The following is a 19,965-nucleotide window of genomic DNA, read 5'->3' as shown; positions in this document are numbered from 1 at the left end:
TTCGTAACTGCCCGACGCCTCGAGCCCCCTGCCACGCGCTTGAACCACCCGGTATTGCTGCTGGCTGGCATAGCCCTCGTAAACTTGCCCCGTAGCAGCTTGGTTCCTCGGCTCCTCCAGTCTTTCCCACGTGGCACGTGCAGGCTGGCTGCTGAACATTCCCTAGTCTCGGCAAAAAGCTGAGTCCGCCACTACTCAGCAGGGGCATAATGCCCTCACTCGATTTTCTATCCGCCACAAAATTTTCACCTTAGCGCTCTTCCTTGCCTATACAGTATGAAAATAGTCAATAAGTTTCATGTGTAAAAGTATTCCTCTCTTTCATACTTCATAATAGTTTGACAAATTAGTGTTTTGATTGTCTCAAAAGCTTTGAGGAGTGTACGGTCAAAAAGTTTTCTTCTCCATGAGACCACAGAAAGAAATATTATTATAATGGTTACAACGAAGGGCTATAGATTTGTAATAGTATCCAATCAATTTAAAAAGTTCGATGATGCCAGCAAAATTTAGTGATGTTTGGCAAATTTTGCCTTGATACGATTTACAATCAAATCACAAAAAAAAAAGCAACCTGAACAATTACTAGTATCATTTTTTCCTTCGAAAACAAAACTCACTTCATCACCAAAGTGAAAGTAGTACAACATTTCACTTTGGTAGCTTCACAATTCGCACGATTGGCAAGGTACGGCTAGAGGCTACTGCTAGTCTAGTACATTAGGCCTTTTCCGCTGCCGGAGCTCCGTGGCGACTCCGGCGAGTTCCGCCAGCTGACCGCCGAGACCCCCGACAGCTTGAGGAGGCGCTGCGCCACCTCCCCGGTGCTCGGCCGGCCCGCCGCGTCGCGCCGGACGCACCTCTCGATGAGCCTGACCATCATGACCACGGCGTCCTGCGGGCAGCTCCCCGCCGGCAGCGCCGGGTCCACGAGCTCCTCCAGCCTCTGCAGCACGGCGTCGCCGCCGCCGTCGAGCTCCTCGGCGAGCTCCCGCAGGGCTGCGAAGGGGTCGCCCACGCCGTCGCTCACCAGCTCCTCGGCGTCCTTCCCGGTCACGAGCTCCAGAAGCACCACGCCGAGCGAGTACACGTCGGCCTTGGGCGACACCACGCCGTGCTCAAGGTACTCCGGCGCGATGTACCCGCGCGTCCCCGCGATGCGGCTCGTCATCGTGAACAGCGCTGCCTCCTCGCCGCCGGCGCCGGCTGTGGCGCCCGTGATGGCCCGGGCGGCGCAGAAGCCCCGGAGCTTGGCGCGGGGCCCGTCGCCGGCGAGGAGCACGTTGCCGCTGCTGACGTCCATGTGCACGCACGCCGGGCGCGCGTACTCGTGCAGGTACCGGAGCCCCTCGGCGACGTCGAGCGCGACCTGCACACGCTGCGCCCAGGTCAGCGATGGCGCCGCGCCAGCGCCCGCGGCGAGGAGGCAGTCCCGGAGCGCGCCGTGCTCGGCGTACTCAGTGACGAGGTACCACCGCCCGTGGTGGTGGCAGAGGCCGATGAGGCGGATGAGGTTGAGGTGGTTGATCTTCCGCATGATCTCCACCTCCGACGACACGTTCCGGTCGACCACCTCGACGGCGGCGGCGTCGCCGTTGAACGCCGCGCGGTACACCGACCCGCCGAGGTGGCGCTCCGGGCTGAAGTCGTCGGTCGCCGCCTTGAGCTCCGCGTAGGTGTAGATCTTCAGCGAGGACTTGATGTCCGTCACCGAGATGCTCGAGAACGCCTCGCTGGTGGACAGGGAGAACTCGCCGCCGCCGGTGAAACCCAACGACGTCGTGTCCGTCTCGTTGCCTTTGCCTTCCTTCTTGGCCACCTCGCCGGCGGCCAGAGCGGCGCCGGCGGCTCGCCTTCTCCGCGCCTTCAGAGCAAGGACAGCGCCGGCTGAGACAATCGCAGCGACGGCAACCACCGCCACCGCAACGCCGATGTAAACCCCGACACGGCTGCTGCTCTTCTTGCCCGGAGCAGGCGCTACCGTCACCGTCGGCGGCGGCGGCGGCGACGGCGGTGTCTGGATCCGCGACACGTTAGGCTGGGCACTGACGGGGATGAGCAGGGTGGTGGAAGGGATTATGGTGTACGGCGGCTGGAGCTGGTTGGCCGCAATGACGGTCTCGGCGTCGACGCCGAAACGCGCGGCCACGGCGGTGACATCGTCGAACAGGACGACGAGGTAGCTGACCAGGAACCTCGCGCCGGCGGCGGCCTGCGCCGCGGTCGGGCACGCGCACCGCAGCGGCACGGGGAGCGGCTGGCCGACTTGGAGGGTCTCCGGCGCGGCGCCGCGGAGCCCCTGCGCCTGGAGCGCCTGGCACGTGGTCAGGCCCTGGAACGTGCCGGTGGCGATGATGAGCAGCGTGTCGCCGTTCTTGGAGACGTACGAAGTCGCGTTCCGCTGGTAGAAACGGCCCTCCGGCGTGGCCGTGCAGGCGCAGGTCGCCGGGACGAGTACCCGGCTGCCATCGGCGAGCGGCGCCGCCGCCGCGACCTCGTTGGCCGCGGCGAGGGTCGTGGCGTCGGAGCCGAGCAGCGCCGCGATGGAGGCGAGGCTCGAGTACGGCGCCCGGGCGGTGAAGGTGAGGAAGGCCGGGCAGGACGGCGCGCTGCCGGCGCCGCCGCAGAGGTAGCCGAGCATGCCGGTGGAGTTGTGCTGGCGGGCGCAGTCGTTGGTCTCCTTGCCGTAGGGCTGCTGCGCCCGGACTTGCAGCCCGCCGGAGAGGAGGAAGAAGATCATGAATAGCAAGAAGAACGAGGAGGAGGAGGAGGAGGCTGTCAGAGAATGGAAGGAGGCCATTGCTGTTGCAGCAGCCTCGCGTTGCCCAGTTCTTGGATCTTGGGTTCTGATGAAGCTACTATATCGGGGACAGGTCATGGGAGTCAAAGTCAAAGTCAAACCGGAGGTTGGATAGGGTGTTATACTTGGTTTCCGATGACTATGCAGATGGTAGCTACACTAGAATGCATCTGATGAATCTGCAGAGTTGAAGTTTTCTTTCACTTGGAAAATCTCATTGATTTTCAGACAAAAAGTTGTGATTAGTACTACTATATGACCCGGCAACCCGAGAACTGCGAGAAAATTAGAGAACTTTCATCTTCCTTTTTAATATAATCAGCAGTTCTTCTATCTAGTTTGTTTAAAAAAAAAGAACTGCGAGGAAAAAGTCAACCTCAAGGTTTTCTCCCCGTACTTCGATTTTTCTCTGAATTCCAGCAAAATCCAGGAACAATTTGTCATGTTTAGCCAATGGCAGTGACGGAACGGAACAGCAGGATGGTCAACTGCAGCACTCACTGGCACGATTGCGAGGTGCGAACAGGAGCCAACACCAGGCTTGTTGAAAAAGTCAACAATCCAGTGCTGTACTTATCAAAGGCTATCATCTCCTCTGCTTATTTTACACAGGAGGAGATCTTTTCGAGCAATTTTTTTATTGGATACAGCGCTTGAATCAGTCCAACGCATGTAGACCCAGGGCTCGCGTTTGTTTGTTGGAAGGTCATCGGCCACGTTTGGAAGAAGGCCAGCCACGTCAACCTCAAGCTAAAAGGCTGCGTCAAGTGTCACATCAAGCAAAGATGGATATGCAACTATGCATCCAAATTGCATGATGCTTCTATGAATCTGCGAGAGGCACGGATAGAGGGCTTGGCTGCTCAGCTCCGCAGCGTGGTACGCAGTACAACCAAAGCAAGTGGTGGCCAAAGATTTCTCATCTGCACACTGCAGCCTCCAGGGGATTGTTAGGCAGTCATAGGGACCCGGCGGCAGCAAGATGGTTAGCTCTGGTCAATCAACACGAGGCATGTTGAAAAGTCATCGATTCAGTGCTGCACTTGTCGGGGCCATCATCTGATTTGGCCTATTTTATCGAGGCAAATCCCCGAAGGAGCATTGTTTTGGATATAGCACTCGCGAATCTGTCAACGTCAAGGGGCATTGAGCGTGTCATGCCATCCAACAGGATGTTTCTCTGAATCCGCGCGCAGACCAACAGCGCAGCAACCGAACAGCACCTTAACGACCTTTCGGCTTGTTCGCTTCGGCTTATACCTTCAACTTATAAGTCGGCTGAAATGACTGATTTGTTGTGAGAGGAAAATATTGTTTGGTGACTGATAAGCCGGCTGAATAAGCTGAAGCGATCAGGCCGTCGTGATGGGGCTAGCCGCTACCACTTTTCCAATAGTACGCACGTAGTATTAGCGAAGTAGTTGGTAGCTCTGTTGGTAAAGCTAAATCTACACTCGGTAAGTGTACTTTTTAAGTTTATTCCAACAGGATAAAGTAAATGCACACAAAGAAGTGTCAAAATAGTGGAAGCTCTTGTCCGCGCTACGTGAGGCTATGCCTCCTATATTGTTAGATGTGTCTTGGAGACTCACGTAGATGTGTATAGATGTGAATGTGGTGTACTATCGCGTGCGATTGTCCGATCTTGTGTTTAAAAAAATCATTTTTTTCTTTTTCTTTAATGATTAGCAATCTCTACCTACTAAGGTTCTGTTTGTTTGAGCGCTTCCTGACAGCTTCTCAGCGTGAAAAGCCAGAAGATCAAACAAACATTGATTTTCTTATGCAGCTTCCGAAAAGCTGAGTTTATATGAAAAGTTGGAAAGCTCAATTATATGAACTTTCGTAGCTTTTTGACCTCAGAAAGCTAAACACATCTTCTAGAAGCTAGTGTTGGCTAGGCTAGCAACAGTTTTTCAGAAAAATTTAAAAGCTACAGTTCAAACAACCAGGCCCTAAGAGTAGGATATACTGTATTACTTTAATCGGCATAATGTCCTAAACAAATGTATGCATTTTTAAGAGTAGGATATACTGTATTACTTTAATCGGCATGATGTCCTAAACAAATGTATGCATTTTTAGTGTACACTGATTAAAATCGATTGTAATATTATGTACTCCCATCATCTGAAATTACATGGCTTATTTTCAACTATTGATTATAAATATTTCATCCGTGCCACACAAAAGTGTAGCCATAAAGAAAATATATTTTGAATACAGATTCCACAAGACAAATTAATAATAGTAATAAAGTAATTGTCGTTCAAAATCTTCGTCCCGACAATACCAAATGAAAAACTGATGGAGTATCTAGCAACCGTGCTCGTAGCACATATCGCAAAGACTAATCAGCTGCTGCTTGCCTTATAAAAAGTAGGCTCACTTGGTGAGTCAGCAAGCCCAGGAGGCACGTCGGCGTGCCAGGTCACAAAAGCAAATCAGCTTTACCGACAGCTATATGAATGAGCACTCACCCATAGCGTCTAGGAGACCGCTGCTGAATTTGCTGAGCAGAGGCGGCGTTCAGAGGATCAGAGCATGGAAGGTTCTTGGTCTGAGATGAGGCTGTATATGAGCCGGTAGGTCAAAGTTGGAGTCAAACTGGGCCTACTGCTCCCTCTATTTCAAATTACAGGCCGTTTTAACTTTTTTAGACATAAGCATATATCTAGATGCATAATTAAAACTATGCATCTAAAAAAGCTAAAACGATCTATAATTTAAGATAGACGGAGTAGTTATTAAGGTGTTCAGACCACGTTGCTTCAGCTTGTGATTTGACTGTCGGAACAATTTTGTGCAGAAAGATTCAGCGACGAACGCTGCAGGTTATGGCTTGGCAACCAGAGGAAAAGTCAACGACTCAGAGCTGGAAGTAGTAGAGGAGATTGGTAGCCAGTCAACGGTAGAGACAGGTCTGTAGCACTGCTGGTTGTCTAGACAGGGCAACAAAACTGGTCAACTGGAGTACTCGTCTGGTACGCTTGTGTTGCGTTGTGTGCGGCTCAATATTTTTTTGTTCTTTTAAAAAAGATCATTTTGGAACGTGCAGCAGGTGGAGATCGTCGATATTTGGCAGGGCAGGAATCCAGTGCTGTTCTTGTCAAACAAGACAAAGTCGATACATGCCCCAATTTTGGCTATTTGAGTAGCACTGCTGAATTTGTCCAACCATGTAGGTTTTTCGACCAAAGGGAGAGTCGCCTGTGTTTCCTCTACTCAAAAACGTTCTCGTCAAAATGTACTCGAAAACAACTCTTCGCCAAGACTAGTCAAGCTCAAGCAGTATATAGCGGAGACAACTTTTTTACGCCGAAAAAGGTCATCAGAAGAATGAAAGTAGCAATAAGAAACACTAACGAATACATTAGTTGCGCACAGCCAGTCGCACTAGCCAAGTCATAGATACTGTCATCATCAGGGGGATGAAATAACAAGTCTTCCAAGTGTCAGAAGCTCTAATCCATATGGTCCGATTGCTACCGAGTCACCAAATCAGATTCCCTACAACAACATAGCGATGTTTGTCAATTGCCTGCCTCGATAAACATAAAAGCTGATCAATCTTAGGCGGCCCATGGTGTAATTTCAAGATTCCCTAAGCGTGCATAGTTTTACCATCCTACACGGGAAGGGGCTTGATTTTAATGCTAGGGAGAGGGCTAATATGGGTTGACAAGATGAGCATGATGATCTGGGCTCTTTTATCCCTCTCCAGGCGGCAGTAGATCCTAATTTTTTTAAGCTTTTCGCAACCAAACGTCATTGTTGCTTCCTTGCAAGGACGACATATTTCAGAAATAGCATTTGCAAGCCTGTCATAGTCATCAGCTCCACTCTGATAGATTAAGAAAAACACTATTAAACTCAACCCATAAACATAACAACATGGCAGGGGGAGGGGGTGGTATATCTTACAGTGTCAAGTTGCAGGATAACTTTTTCCACACTAGGAGAGCGCCGAAGCAAGTATATTAGTGGATAGCACCCACCACTCAAAAACCACTCGCCCAGGTGCAATCGTTTCAGTTTACTGAATGTCTCACACCTTGGAAGATCACGCTGCAATACCTTTGGCACCACCTGAAAACAAGTCATGGTTTCAAAGGATATACAAAGACAATAAATTGGAGCAATTGTAAATTTAAAGTAAGTAGCATACATCTTCATAGACAGATGGGGATACCAACGTCAAGCTGTTGGCATTTGAAAGAGCACTGAGAATACTGCACTGAACCTGAGAGTTACTAAAAGAGAGTGAATACAGGTAAATTGAGACCGTTTTCACTGACGACACATCCATGAGGTGAATATTTCTTCTCGGAATCTCCTCTAGGCTCAGGGAGACTAGGTTTGGCATATTTATCACAAGATACTGAAATTCTATAGGGAAATCTTTCTCAGTTTGCGTGCTGGTAATGGCCAAACTCTTCAATGTGGTTGAAGAAAACATGGTGGCATGGATGGCACAACTCATCAAGTCTAGGTCGTCCAGCAACGGGCAACAGGAAGAGAGATTCTGGGCAAACCAGTCATCTATAGAACAATGGCAAAGGCCTAAAATTTTCAAGTACACCGAGGTGAAAGGAAAGGGATAACCCTGCATAGAAAGGGGCTTGGGGCCGAAATGTTTCAGTATGCCTATAGCCCAGGCCTTGCTATTAAGGGCATGGCGAATCCATGGGTGCATGTCAGAATAGTCAAGGGAATCATCAGAGTTGTCGCATTCAGCAGAAATCCAAAATGCATCCAGTGGCACCGGAACTGGCAATGAACTTCGGATCAGAAGCGCATTGTTAACAAACTTTCTGTAAGTTCTCATGCTGCTGAACTTGGCTGCGTCAAAATTGAGCCACATCAAAGATGCCCAGAGATTCTGCCACCTCCGTGAAAGCAGACTTGTCTGCGCTGCCTCCTGCAGGGTTAGGAAGTACATGACATGAAGCAGCAGCTCATCCGGTAGGGCACTGATTCTGTCGGGGGCACTCTTCTGACTGGAAGAGCCAGGGATCGCTGTTCCTCGAAGAGCTTGCTTCATCAGGGGCATTTGAATGTTGCACGCTGATGCTGTCTCTGCATAACAAAGGAACCCACATAAGAGGAGCAATGTAAGCAAAAGGACTACATTACACAGGCAATATCCAATCACGAATGCATTATTGCAAGAAGAAAACAAATGAGTTTGAGACATAAGACAATAGACAATCTAGGTAGTTTACATCCCTCACCAATCAATACTGGAAAATGGACTTGTTAGCCTCCTGAGATCAGTCTACTCGGGTTTTATTCCAGGGTGGCACTAACATGAGCTCGTTTTAGAATGAGATGGTAGCGCAACCAGCCAACCAGCATAATCTTCAAATAAGATTTTCAACAAAGGCAGGACCAAATGTCAACATCTAAGTCCAATCTTCTTCCACTCATCTAAGTCCTCTTCACATTTCTTCTCAGCTAGTAATGCAGCACTGTGCCATGAGCACCAATTGCTGTTTGCTAATGCGCTCTTCCCAGATGTGATTGGTTTGTTTAACAACTATATTATAGACCTTACCAATTTTTAAACAATGCTTCGTATGAAGGCAGTGCACTGAGGAGGTCTTATCCTCTATGCATCGCACGTGCATTGTCTTTAAATCAGCAATGCCACCGAATTAAGAAACTCAAGCAAATAAACAACGCAGCCATAGAGTATAAACTAATACCTAATACACCGAGCAGTACACAACGGACAGTCCAGTATAATGCGCTACAGCATGCCACCAACACCTAATAACAGAAAGAAATGGGAATGGGAGACCGGGCACACTCACTTCTAGTCCAACGATGTTCCCCCCTCGGCCCCCTCGGAATCGGAATCTTCTCAGTTGCGCCTCTATAACCTGCAGGGGACAAGATCCATAAGAATGTAGCCCAAAGGGGTCAACAAAACCAAGCCTCATCTGGTTCAAGGAAGCAGCGACGAGAACAAGAGCAATAGCATACCAGCTAGGGTTTGCAATGCCGGCTGAAATCGGAAGATTTGAACAAGGATTCGGGGCGGCCCGATTGATGCTCCAGCAATGGGGGTCGAGGAAGCAGGCAGGCCGACCGGTTCCTTCACTTCACCTGCGCTCGCCCCGGCGGCTGGCCGCTAGATCTATTGGTGGAGGAGGCGTCTCCATGCTCGTGCAGGCGGTGGCGGTGCGGTCGTGGTCCGCGGGCGGCGCCGTAGTGGCTGGGCGTGTGAGCCCCGGCTGCGGGGTCGCAGTCGGCGGTCGGGGTCCGGCGCCGGCGGCTCGGCGCTTGGGGAAATGGGGACTGGAGTGGAGTGTGTGCGTGCTGTGTCTGTAAGGAGGGAGGCTGGGTCGCTGGGACAGGGGGCCCACGCTGTCAGTGCTAATAATTACTCCCTCCGTTCTCTTTTGATTGGGATATTTTCAAATTAAAAAATTACCCATCCACTTAATGGTTATTTCAGAATTAACATGTGACCCTTCGTTCTTCCACGTGAGATTGGCTATGTGAGCATCTAGAAGTATGAGCCATAACTAATCGCTTGTTTACGAGGAATACTAATGATATAATTAAGTGGTTGATAAGTAGGATTGTTTTTCTTAGTCATTATAAAAAAGAACGGAGGGAGTAAATCAGTAGATGGAAAATTTCAGGAGGGATTTATTTGGTCGATTAAGGAAGCAAAGGTACAGCCATCCTAGCATTTCTCCATGATTTATGTGCTTTTTTCGTCGATGCCCATCCGGAGACACGAATCGTATTCATGTGTCTCGAAATCCTTTATTTTTCTCCTATAAATTTCTAATTCTAAGCTATCTCGTGTCTCTGGCCTTTCCACGTGTTCCCAAGCAGTTGTTGACATCTATAAGCAGATGGCGGCTGCAATGCGATGGAATGGGCAGAATTTTACGGTTCAAAACGAGTAGTTTTTGTATGGAAAGTCGCTAACGCTAACGAATTGGCTGTTTATTTCAGATTATAATCAATCCAAATTATATAATATGAATTATAGGTAATAGGGTAAAACAATACTTTAGGATCATTGTAGGATCATAAATATTTTAAAATGATTCCAGGATAGCATTTTACTATCCTACCCATGAACCATAATCCAGTTAATATAATTTAGAAGGAAAACAAACATAACCTTAGAAGCACTAAATTGCAAGTAATTGTGGTGAAAAAAATATAGGGAAAAGAGATTGTTTTCTCAATGTGTTGGAGAGGTGTTTTCCCCTCAATCTCCTTTAACCAGGAATGTAGGGAAAGGAGTTGCTCTTGCATCTCTATTTTAGCGGAGGTAAAGAGAGGAGGGAACTGATCATAGATGATCAGTCGAAAACTGATCGGAAAACAAAAATTCTTCTAACCATTGATCATTTTTTTAAGACGTACATAGCACGTTTTTCATTAACAGTATAAGGTTACAAATGTTACAAATCTGGTACTTAAAGAGAAAAAAAGATAACAAAAATGACACGACCTAATGAAGCTAAGAACCGGTGCTAAGCTAACAAAATCGGCTTCCTCCCAAATCCTAGCCTCCTCCAAAATCACTGAGGGCAGAGCCGAGCGCTTATGGGCCCTATAGTTCCGCTCCTTCCAAATCGACCAAGTGACCAACTATAAAAGGGAATCAAATCCCTTCCGCCTAATCTTCGCGACCATCTTTCGTGCTTGGATCCATGATTTTGCAAATGGGATTTCTACTTGCGGTGTCAACCCAGGCATGCCGATGCAACTGAGGATACGAAACCAAATTTCTCGACTATATACACAACCAGTCAAAAGGTGGTCCAGAGTTTCCACCTCCCGCGCACAAAGGGCACAATCATACCTGTCCTGCAACCCATGGCACCGTAGCCGGTTAGAAGTCCAGTAGCAACCATGGATTACCAGCCAACCACAAAATGGCATCAACCCGGTGCCTGCACTTTCCATAGCTGCTGCCTGCTTGGCTCCCAGCAGCGTCGACCAACATAGGAAGAGAGCCCAATAAGCGGAGGCCGAGGAGAAGTCGCCTGAGGCGGACCACCGGGTCGATCATAAGGTCAACCATCATCAGAGCATTGGGGCCAAGACCAAATGGACGTTTCTTTTCCGCTTCACAAGCACTAGCCCGGTAATTAAAACTAGCCACACATTGGACAAGAATCAAGCTGCATGACCAGCGTGCACCATTTTTACCACACGCTGAATTACAAACATAGTTGACCAGACAACTGGTGTTATTTCTGCCATGCTAGGTGCAAGACGGCGAAGAAAAACATTAAGCCAGAAAGGGTCAGCAAAAGCATCAAATTAAGGTAGCAAGCGATACGCTGACCGAAGACAGCGGTCAGGTACATGGCAGTTGCACTTGCCAAGTCACGAGTACTGTCATCGATCCGACAAATAGCAAGCCTTCCAAGTGCCATAGGCTCTAACCCATGGTCAGATAGCTACCAGGTCACCAAATCCTGATCACCTACAGCAGCATGCAAGGATGTTCGTCAATCCCCACGATACATAAATGGCTAACTCAAATCTCTTAAGCGTCAGAGGTGTAATTTCACGATTTTGTAAGCATGCATGGTTTAAGAAACTTACCATCCTAAACCTAAGTGGTAATGGGCCAGATTTTGATTTCAGAGAGAGGACAAAGATGGGCTGATAAGATGCGCGTGATGATTTGGGCCCTTTTATCACTACGTGGGTCGCAGTGGATACTGATTTCTCGAAGTTCTTTGCAGCTAAAGTTTGTTATTTGCTTCCTGGCAAGGAGGATCTATTTCAGCATCAGCATTTGGAAGACTCTCATAGTCATCATCTCCACTCTGGTATGTTAAAAAGAAGACACTGTTAAACTCACTTCATATAAGCAGAAAAATCATTTCATGCAGAGGGAGGGGTGCAATATCTTGCCTCGTCAAGTTGCAGGACAAGTTTCTTTATGCCAGGTGAGCGCCGAAGCAAGCATATTAGTGGATAGCACCCAGGACTCGAAAACCATTCGCCAAGGTGCAATTGTTCCAGATTGCTGAATGTCTCACAACTTAGAAGATCATGCTGCAATACCTTTGGCACCACCTGCAAACAAATCATGAAACGTGTAAAAGGATATATAAAGGTAACAAATTGGAGCAAATTATAATTTTAAAGTTGGAAGCATACATCTTCAAAGACAGACGGAGATACCACAGTCAATTTGGTGGCGTATGAAAGAGCACTGAGAATACTGCACTGAACCTGATGGTTTCCAAATTATACTGCACTGAGAATACTGCACTGAGACTAGGTTTGGCATATCTATCACAAGATGCTGAAATTCTATAGGGAAATCTTCCTCGATGTGTGTACTGGTAATGGTCAAACTCTTCAATTTGGTTGACGAAAAGATGGTGACATGGATGGCGCAACTCATCAACTCTAGGTCGTCTAACACCAGGCAACCCAGTCATCTATAGAACAATGGCAAAGGCCTAAAATTTTCGAGTACACCGAGGTGAAAGGAAAGGGATAACCCTGCATAGAAAGGGGCTTGGGGCCGGAATGTTTCAGTATGCCTATAGCCCAGGCCTTGCTATTAAGAGCATGGCGAATCCATGGGTGCATGTCAGAATAGTCAAGGGAATCATCAGAGTTGTCGCATTCAGCAGAAATCCAAAATGCATCCAGTGGCACCGGAACTGGCAATGAACTTCGGATCAGAAGCGCATTGTTAACAAACTTTCTGTAAGTTCTCATGCTGCTGAACTTGGCTGCGTCAAAATTGAGCCACATCAAAGATGCCCAGAGATTCTGCCACCTCCGTGAAAGCAGACTTGTCTGCGCTGCCTCCTGCAGGGTTAGGAAGTACATGACATGAAGCAGCAGCTCATCCGGTAGGGCACTGATTCTGTCGGGGGCACTCTTCTGACTGGAAGAGCCAGGGATCGCTGTTCCTCGAAGAGCTTGCTTCATCAGGGGCATTCGATCGAGCAGGTGTTGCACATGGATACCGTCTCTGCAGAACAAAGGAACCCACACAAGAGGAGAAACATAAGCAAAAGGACTACATTACACAGTAATATCCAATCTTTTGAACGGAAAGGGCACGAGAGTGTGCCTATTTCATTGATATAGAGGAGAAACAACCGTCGGAGCGGTCAAGTGATTAAAAGAAAGAAAATAAAGGAAAAGGAAGGGGGAAAACAAAAAAACGGCGCATGGAGTCGTAGCGTTGTGATTACGGTAGCAGGGCCGCTAGGTCTCTCGCTCCCGCTGTGATCCACATATTAGCTGAGGACTTTATCTTTGCCATTAGTTGCGTTGTCGATGAGCCCTTGTGGCGGAAGATGCGTGAGTTTCGCTCAATCCATAGCTCCCACATGATCAGCAGGGTTAGGCTTCTATACGCTTTGTGTGGGGTCCCTGGTGTTGATGTGATGCCAAGCCACCAGTCAATGGCCCTTGTACTGTGATTCCATTGCTCCGGTTGCAGGTTACCTTGTGATAGCCATTGGCCTATGAGTTTCCAAACCTGTTTTGTGTATCTGCATTCAGCTAGTAGGTGATGCGCCGTCTCCATCGTGCAGCGGCATAGGGTGCAAGTGGGAGTATAGTCCCAGCCCCGCTGTGCTAATCTGTCCGAAGTCCAAACCCTATTTTGGAGGATGAGCCAGGCGAAAATTTTGCATTTTGCCGGTGCCCAAGCTTGCCACACTGTTGCCAGATCTGGCGTTTTGATGCTACCTAGTAGTTGGGCCCTGTATGCTGAAGCTGAGGTGTATTGACCGCTATTGGTGAATTTCCATGTAATTGCATCCTCCTGGTCCGGATTTAGCTGGTATCTCTGGATTAGGGGCCATAATGTGACGAATTCGCGGAGAAGTGAGGTTGTGAAGCCTGTTCTATGCTGTAAGTCTCTAATCCAACTGCTATGGTGGAAGGCCTCCCGTACTGTTTTCTTTTTCCTTTTGGTTTTCGCATAGAGATGTGGAGCGATGTCCTTTGGGCGTCTCCCTGCGACCCATGCATCTAGCCAGAAGCGTGTGTTGGCTCCATTGCCGAGTGTGATCGTCGTACATGCCGCAAAAAGGAGTCTATCTTTGTCGTCACAGGGTGTATCTGTTCCAACCCACTTCTTATCCGAGGAAGCCCATGCATGCCATAGCCATCTCAGTCGAAGCGCTCTTGCGAACTTGTGAAGGTCAAGGATTCTGACGCCGCCGTGTTTTTTCGGAAGAGTTGTCCGCGTCCAGTTGATTTTGCATTTGCCTCCAGTAAGTTCTTTGTCCCCTGCCCATAGGAAGCGTTTTCTGATTTTATCGATGTCCTCTAGTACCTCCTTAGGCGTTCTGAGGGCCGTCAGCGTGTAGATGGGTTGTGAGGATAGAACAGATTTGGTGAGACATAGTCTGCCAGCTTGCGTGAGATTTCTGCCCTTCCATTTTGAGAGTTTGCTCGCCACCTTGTCGATCAGAGGCTGGAAGTCAATGCGACGTAGGCGTTCGACCATTAGTGGGAGGCCAAGGTATTTTATCGGGAAGTTCCTCTTTGCAACCGGAAGGTCACTGAGCAGCTCCTGGAAGGTATCATTTGAGCAGCTGATCGGTGTGACACTCGTTTTTTGGATGTTCGTTTTGAGCCCCGTCGCTTCTCCGAACTTTTGGAGGAGAGTCTTCAAGTTTGTGATGTCCCGTGTGGAAGGTTTGACAAAGATCACGGCGTCATCAGCGTACATGGATGTTCTCATAACTGTTGCACGGTTGTTGAGTTTTTGAAGCAGTTTCGTCTCCGTGGCAGCCGATAGCAGGTACTGTAGTGGGTCAATTGCAAGGATGAAGAGGAGCGGCGATAGGGGGTCGCCCTGGCGGAGTCCTCTCCCATGTTGTATGTGGTCCAGCGGAAATCCATTAAGGGAGACTCGTGATGTTGACGTAGTGAGGATTGCCGCGATCCAGTCTCTCCATTTTGGTGGGAAGCCTCTGTGTTGCATCATGGTAAGGAGGTAGTCCCAGCGTACCGAGTCGAAAGCCTTGGATATGTCAAGCTTCATAAGCAAGGTCGGTTGCTTACGTCTGTGGAAGCGGCGTGCTAGGTTCTGGACGTATAAGAAGTTGTCGTGGATGCTTCGTCCTTTGATGAAGGCACTTTGGCAAGGTGAGACAAGTTTGTGCATGAGAGGAGCTAGGCGCAGAGCCAGGGTCTTTGTTATAATCTTCGCTATGGCATGTATGAGACTAATGGGCCTGTAGTCTGCGATGCACTCCGCCCCTTCTTTTTTGGGTATTAGAATAATTGTGGCTTTATTGAGGAGGTTGAGATCGGCGCAGCGAGAGTTGAAGAAGGAGGATATCGCCGCCATGAGGTCACTTTTGATAATCTCCCAGCAGGTGGTGAAGAAGAGGCCTGTGAAGCCGTCTGGTCCGGGCGCTTTGTTTTTTGGCATCTGGGAGACGGCCTGTCGGATCTCCTCTTCAGTGAAGGGGTTGTCGAGCATTGACAGGTCGACTGTCGGGAGAGCAAGGGCTGGCCAGTTTAGGTCGAGCGTCCTACGTGACGGGTCCTGCATGACCTTTTGGAAATGATCTTGTACGATCTGTAGTTTGTCATTATGGGTAAGTGCATAAATGCATTATTGCAAGCATAAAAGAATGAGTATAATACATAAATAAAAAATACAATCTATGTGACAATTTTTTAGGGGAAAAGAAAACTTGTTTACTTTACATTCCTCACCAGTCAATACTGGGCAATGGACAGGTTACCTCCTTGAGGTCATTTCACTCAGGTTTTAATCCACGGTGGCATTTATATGGGCTAGTTTTAGAATGAGATGGCAACCCAACCAGCATATTCTTCAAAAAAAAAAACGGTGGGACCAAATGTTAACATCTAAGCACAATCTTCTTTCTGTCCTCTAAGTCCTCTGTACATTTATTCTCAACTGGTAGCACAGAACGGTACTATCAGCACCAATGGCTGCTAAAGCGCTCATCCCAACTCTGGTATGCCATTGGTTTGTTTAACAACTGCAACGAAGACCTTACCGGCTTTTTAAACAATGCTTCATATGAAGGATGTCCTATCCTCTATGCATCCCACGTGCACAGTTATTAAATCAGCAATGCCGCCGAATTAAGAAACTCAGTTACTCCCTCCATTCCAAATTATAGGTCATTCTGGTTGTTTAGTTTATAGATACCCTATGTCTAGATGCATAATACTCCCTCCGTTCCAAATTATAGGTTATTTTAGCTTTTCTAAGTTTATAGATATTATTATGCATCTAGGCATACACCATATCTAGTGCATAACAAAAACTATGCACCTAGAAAAACCAAAAACGACATACAATTTGGAACAGAGGGAGTAATATTTAGAGGCAATTCCCTACAAACCACTAAAAAAGTTCTCAATTCCATATGTACCATTAAAAAATTCTGGTAACTCTCGTACCATTGGATCATTTTTTTACTGGACCTCAATGCCACCACCGTCTAGTTTAGGTAAATCGGAAGCTAACAGTGAGATGAAATAACCACTTTGCCCTTCTACTCCCTTTTGATCTTTTTCTCCTCTCCTTTGGCCGTCCTCGGCTCCGCTCCCGCCTTTCTCCTCTCCTCCTCCTGTTCCAATTCGACCTTCGAGGCCATGGCCATGGCCTCATTGTCTGCCATGCCCACAAGACCGCACAATGGAGGGACTCTGGAGCCCCACCCCGTCTAAGGGCTTCTTCAACAATCAACATCCTCATCCTACCACCGCAGCCTACGTCCTCCTCCCCGAACGCCGCCGCACCGTGATCGCGCCCTTTTCCGTGTTCGCCACCTCCGCCTCCACGACCGAGCCCATGCCCAGGCGCTGCCACCAGATCCTCGAGCTTTGGGGGGCTGCCGCCATCACAGTAGCCGCCGCCCAGGCCCCAGCCAACTAGCGCCGCCGCGCAAAGGAGGTCGAGCTGTCCGAGCTGGCGTCCGCCATGTGCCCCGTTGCTACTCGCGCGGCTGTGTTCCGGCCTTCCGAAGCCGCCCTGGCACCCTTCGACGCCTCCTCGACTGCCACCGTAGCCGCCGCCAGCGCGCCCACTGAGCTCCCGTGCATGTCGAACACCATGCCGATGATGAGGTCCGACAGGGAATCGCGATACGGCTAGGGAAAGGGGCTCGGCCTGTCTAGGGGCGCGGATATGCGAACGAGAGCGCGGGGTTAGGGGGCGGGGGTGGCGGCACCGCCGCTGGCGACAATGGAGCAACGGTAATCACAATAAGAAAGGAAGCGTATTATAGTCATTTTTTAAAGAACGGGCATGTAACGGAGACTTTAACTCCAAAAACCTCACGGAAGTGGCACTGAGGTCCGATAAAAATTGACTTGATGGCATGAGGGGCGCTTGAACTTTTTCAATGGTACATATGGAATTGAGACCTTTTTTAGTGGCTTGTAGGGAATTGCTTCTAATATTTATGCATCTAGAAAAGCTAAAACGACCTATAATTTGGGATAAAGGAAGTAATAAACAACACGACCATATGGATACTACTCATATAAACTAATATAGAACAGTGCACGATGAACATTCCAGTACAATGCACTACAACATCAGCATGCCATCAACACTTGCAAAAAGAGAAAGAAATGGGAACGGGAGACCGGGCACACTGTGACATCTCAGGCCAACTATGGATGAATTGAGTCCACTAAAGGTTCATGCGAGTGGTATGGCATGTGTGTGGACCTTGCTAGTTGAGGGTGAGTTTCACCAATATATAAACTCAAGTGCCAAATACATTCCAACTTTTAGGTTAACCCTTCTACGCGAAGCGAGGACGAAAGCGTAAGCGGGGTTGATACGAATGCGTGTTTTACTCTATGTGCGAGTAGAACTGAGCTATATTTGGGACTGGGGCGTTACACACACTCACTTATAGTCCCAAGATGCCCCCATCGGAATCTTTTCAGCTGCTCCTCAAACCTGTAGGCCACACAAACACAAGGTCCATCAGAAATTCAGAATGTAGGGCCAACAAAAACACATCTTAATCTGGTTCAAAAAGCGACAGCAAGGGCAAGAGCGTACCAACCAAGGACGGCTATGGTTCGGAATGCCGGAGAAATGGGGGATTTGAGCTCGGATTCCGGACGGCCCAATTGAGGAGTCAGCAATGTGGTGCGAGGGAGCAGGCAGGTGCATACCGCGCCGACGTGCTTCACCAGCGCTAGCTGCGGCGGTTGGCCGCTAGATCTAGTGGGAGGCATCTCAACGCCCCTGTCGGCAGCGTGGTTATTGGCCGGGCGTGTGATCCCTGGCTGCGGGGTCGGGGTCCGACGCCGGCGGCTCGGCGCTTGGGGAGTGGCGTCGTGAGGCAGCGGCGGCGGCCTGATCTGGAGTGGGTGAAGTGGGGCGCGTGCTGTCGGACGAGCCTCTGCAGAGGGACTCGTCCCTCTGACGCGTGGGCCCACGTGCTTGCGTCTGGAGTGGAGTGGGCCCATGCTGTTAGTGACAGTATTTTAAATCATTTGGCAGGGTTGTGGCCGTGGCTGAAACGATTCCGGTTGCAGCGTCTTTGGTGGAGCAGCTTCTCTAGTAGATCTAAAGTTGTTGAAAGTGTTGGCAAAATAACTTCTCCTGTATTTTTAAAATGGATTTAAAATGGATGTAATTGATCAAATATCCTATATGTCCTTGTTGCGTGGATTATTTGAATGGATGAATTGAAACGTTAGTTTATAATTTGAGGTTATAAGAAATTATGAAAATAAATTAAAGGGATTAGTGCTTTTGTAATTATAAAATTAGCATAATCCTTACGGTAATTTATATGAAATAAAAAAATTAACTAATAAAATTATAGATTAAGTCAATACTTTTTCTCTCGTTTCTCCTTTATTTATTTTACTTTTTTTCTCCTTTCTTTATTTTCTCTATTTTTTTCTTCCGTACTTATCTTATCCGCTCCTGCCTTGTCTTCTCCACGTCAGGCTGCTTCAGCCACGCGACGTCGTTCTCCTCCGTCCCCCGGTCGTGTTGCTTCCTCCGTTCCTGCGATGCTGCAGCCCCGCTTCTACCGCCGCCAGAGCGCTGCTAGCTTGCTGCAGCCCCGCCTCTGCCGTTGCCGGGGCGCTGCTGGCCTCCTCCTGCTGTACCCCATTCGTGCCAAGATCTGCTGCCAGGCAAGGCCGGGCCGCTGGCTACGCGCTCGCGACCACGCCGGGCCGTGAGGCTGCGCCGGCGCTGGGAGCCGCGCCCAGGCCAACCATCGGTGCTCCTCCAGTCCTCCGAGCCGTACGCCGCCACACCCGATGGTTAGAGAGACGGGACGCTGGGATGGAGAGGCCCGGTGGCAATTTTGCTGTAGATAACGCGAATTTGAGGGGCAAATCAATACTTTTTGACGCAGGCAAGAGGAGGAGCCGCCGGGAGTTGGTTTTTTCGGCTCCGGTGCCGCTGTACATTTTCTCGACCGGCTCCGCGAGAGCTTCGGCCTCGAAGCCGTTCTAGCCCTGCCAATGAGGTCCAAGAAATTTTAGGTTAGAGCTATTTGGTCGATTGAGGAAGAGCAAGAAATTTTAGGATAGAGCTATTTGGCCGATTGAGGAAGACGAGATATCGTCACTTCTAGCATTTCTCGATAATTCATGCACTTTTTCGTCCATACCAACGTGGATACAAACCAAATTCATCTGTGTTGATTTGAAATTCTCTATTTTACCCATATACATCCAAAGCTATCTCACGCCTTTGGTCTCTTCCACGTGTTCTGATAACTTCATTTTATTAGCAGTTCCAAATATCTAAACAGATGTTGACTGCGATGTAATAGAGTAGGTAGAATTTAATAGTTCAAAACTTGAAGTTTCTGCGTGCAAATTTGTTATGAATTGGCAACAGAGTGTGTGAGCGGGTAGAATTTTTTTACAGTTCAAAACTTGTAGTTTCTGCGTAAAAATTTGTTATGAATTAGCAATAGAGATTTTAACTTAAAAGCTATGAGGCTGTTAAGGTTTGTTTGTTTGAGCTTTCTGGTAGCTTTTCAGCGTGAAAAATCAGAAGTTCAAACAAACAACAAACTTCCCGTGCAACAAACTTCCCGTGCAGCTTCCGAAAAACCAGAAGCTCAGAAAAGTTGAGTTTATATGAAAAACTGAAAAGCTCGATTTTTCGAACTTTTTTAGCTGTTTGTAGCTGTTTAAGCTTATAA

General features: G+C 48.5%; 3 protein-coding genes and 1 long non-coding RNA gene across 7 annotated transcripts; all 4 read right to left on the bottom strand.

Moving 5' to 3' along the window:
* Window positions 1-409: 409 nt before the first annotated feature.
* LOC101761844 (lysM domain receptor-like kinase 4) lies at window positions 410-3,085 on the bottom strand. Its single transcript, XM_004979423.4, has one exon. It carries the CDS (start codon window positions 2,876-2,878, stop codon window positions 713-715), a length of 2,166 nt encoding a protein of 721 aa, XP_004979480.2. The 5' UTR covers window positions 2,879-3,085; the 3' UTR covers window positions 410-712.
* A 2,990-nt stretch (window positions 3,086-6,075) lies between these two features.
* Window positions 6,076-9,103, bottom strand: LOC101760918 (FBD-associated F-box protein At5g18780). 3 transcript variants are annotated; one of them, XM_004979421.3, is made up of 6 exons: window positions 8,789-9,103; window positions 8,617-8,685; window positions 6,969-7,879; window positions 6,725-6,889; window positions 6,425-6,644; window positions 6,076-6,310 (listed from the first exon to the last, which is right to left on the bottom strand). In XM_004979421.3, the coding sequence occupies exons 3-5, from the start codon at window positions 7,851-7,853 to the stop codon at window positions 6,429-6,431; spliced, it is 1,266 nt and encodes a 421-aa protein (XP_004979478.1). In that variant the 5' UTR covers window positions 7,854-7,879; window positions 8,617-8,685; window positions 8,789-9,103; the 3' UTR covers window positions 6,076-6,310; window positions 6,425-6,428. The 3 variants fall into 3 exon arrangements, with proteins under 3 accessions (XP_004979478.1, XP_004979477.1, XP_004979479.1); XM_004979420.3 differs by having other exon boundaries at window positions 6,076-6,644; XM_004979422.3 differs by lacking the exon at window positions 6,425-6,644.
* A 1,840-nt stretch (window positions 9,104-10,943) lies between these two features.
* On the bottom strand, window positions 10,944-11,612 carry LOC111258125. The gene is made up of 2 exons (XR_002678690.1): window positions 11,390-11,612; window positions 10,944-11,267 (listed from the first exon to the last, which is right to left on the bottom strand). It is a non-coding gene; the product is annotated as an uncharacterized LOC111258125 (long non-coding RNA).
* Window positions 11,613-11,710: 98 nt separating this feature from the next.
* On the bottom strand, window positions 11,711-19,570 carry LOC105915033. Of its 2 annotated transcripts, XR_001164723.2 has the most exons (4): window positions 17,844-19,564; window positions 17,689-17,738; window positions 11,954-12,785; window positions 11,711-11,869 (listed from the first exon to the last, which is right to left on the bottom strand). XR_001164723.2 is itself a non-coding variant. In XM_022829012.1 (3 exons), exons 1-3 carry the CDS (start codon window positions 18,254-18,256, stop codon window positions 11,844-11,846), a joined length of 489 nt encoding a protein of 162 aa, XP_022684747.1. In that variant the 5' UTR covers window positions 18,257-19,570; the 3' UTR covers window positions 11,711-11,843. The 2 variants fall into 2 exon arrangements, 1 of the variants encoding a protein (XP_022684747.1); XM_022829012.1 differs by lacking the exon at window positions 11,954-12,785 and having other exon boundaries at window positions 17,844-19,570.
* Between the last annotated feature and the right edge of the window lie 395 nt (window positions 19,571-19,965).

The sequence above is a fragment of the Setaria italica genome, chromosome VIII (assembly GCF_000263155.2).
Source record: "Setaria italica strain Yugu1 chromosome VIII, Setaria_italica_v2.0, whole genome shotgun sequence".
NCBI lineage: Eukaryota > Viridiplantae > Streptophyta > Magnoliopsida > Poales > Poaceae > Setaria > Setaria italica.
Note: the sequence above shows the minus strand (reverse complement) of the source record. Positions and strands in the feature narration are given on the sequence as shown.

Bases quoted from the DNA above. Each gene is read 5' to 3' on its own strand.
- LOC101761844 (XM_004979423.4), bottom strand. From the start codon at position 2,878: ATGACCTGTCCCCGATATAGTAGCTTCATCAGAACCCAAGATCCAAGA.
- LOC101760918 (XM_004979420.3), bottom strand. From the start codon at position 7,853: ATGCCCCTGATGAAGCAAGCTCTTCGAGGAACAGCGATCCCTGGCTCT. The intron at 6,890-6,968 runs GTATGCTACTTA...ACTTGTTTTCAG, and splicing joins CCCCATCTGTCTATGAAGAT to GTGGTGCCAAAGGTATTGCA. The intron at 6,645-6,724 runs GTAAGATATACC...TTAATCTATCAG, and splicing joins TTATCCTGCAACTTGACACT to AGTGGAGCTGATGACTATGA.
- LOC105915033 (XM_022829012.1), bottom strand. From the start codon at position 18,256: ATGGGCCCACTCCACTCCAGACGCAAGCACGTGGGCCCACGCGTCAGA. The intron at 17,739-17,843 runs GTACGCTCTTGC...TGTGGCCTACAG, and splicing joins ACCATAGCCGTCCTTGGTTG to GTTTGAGGAGCAGCTGAAAA. The intron at 11,870-17,688 runs GTGAGTGTGTGT...ATTTGTTTGCAG, and splicing joins GGGGCATCTTGGGACTATAA to GTGGTGCCAAAGGTATTGCA.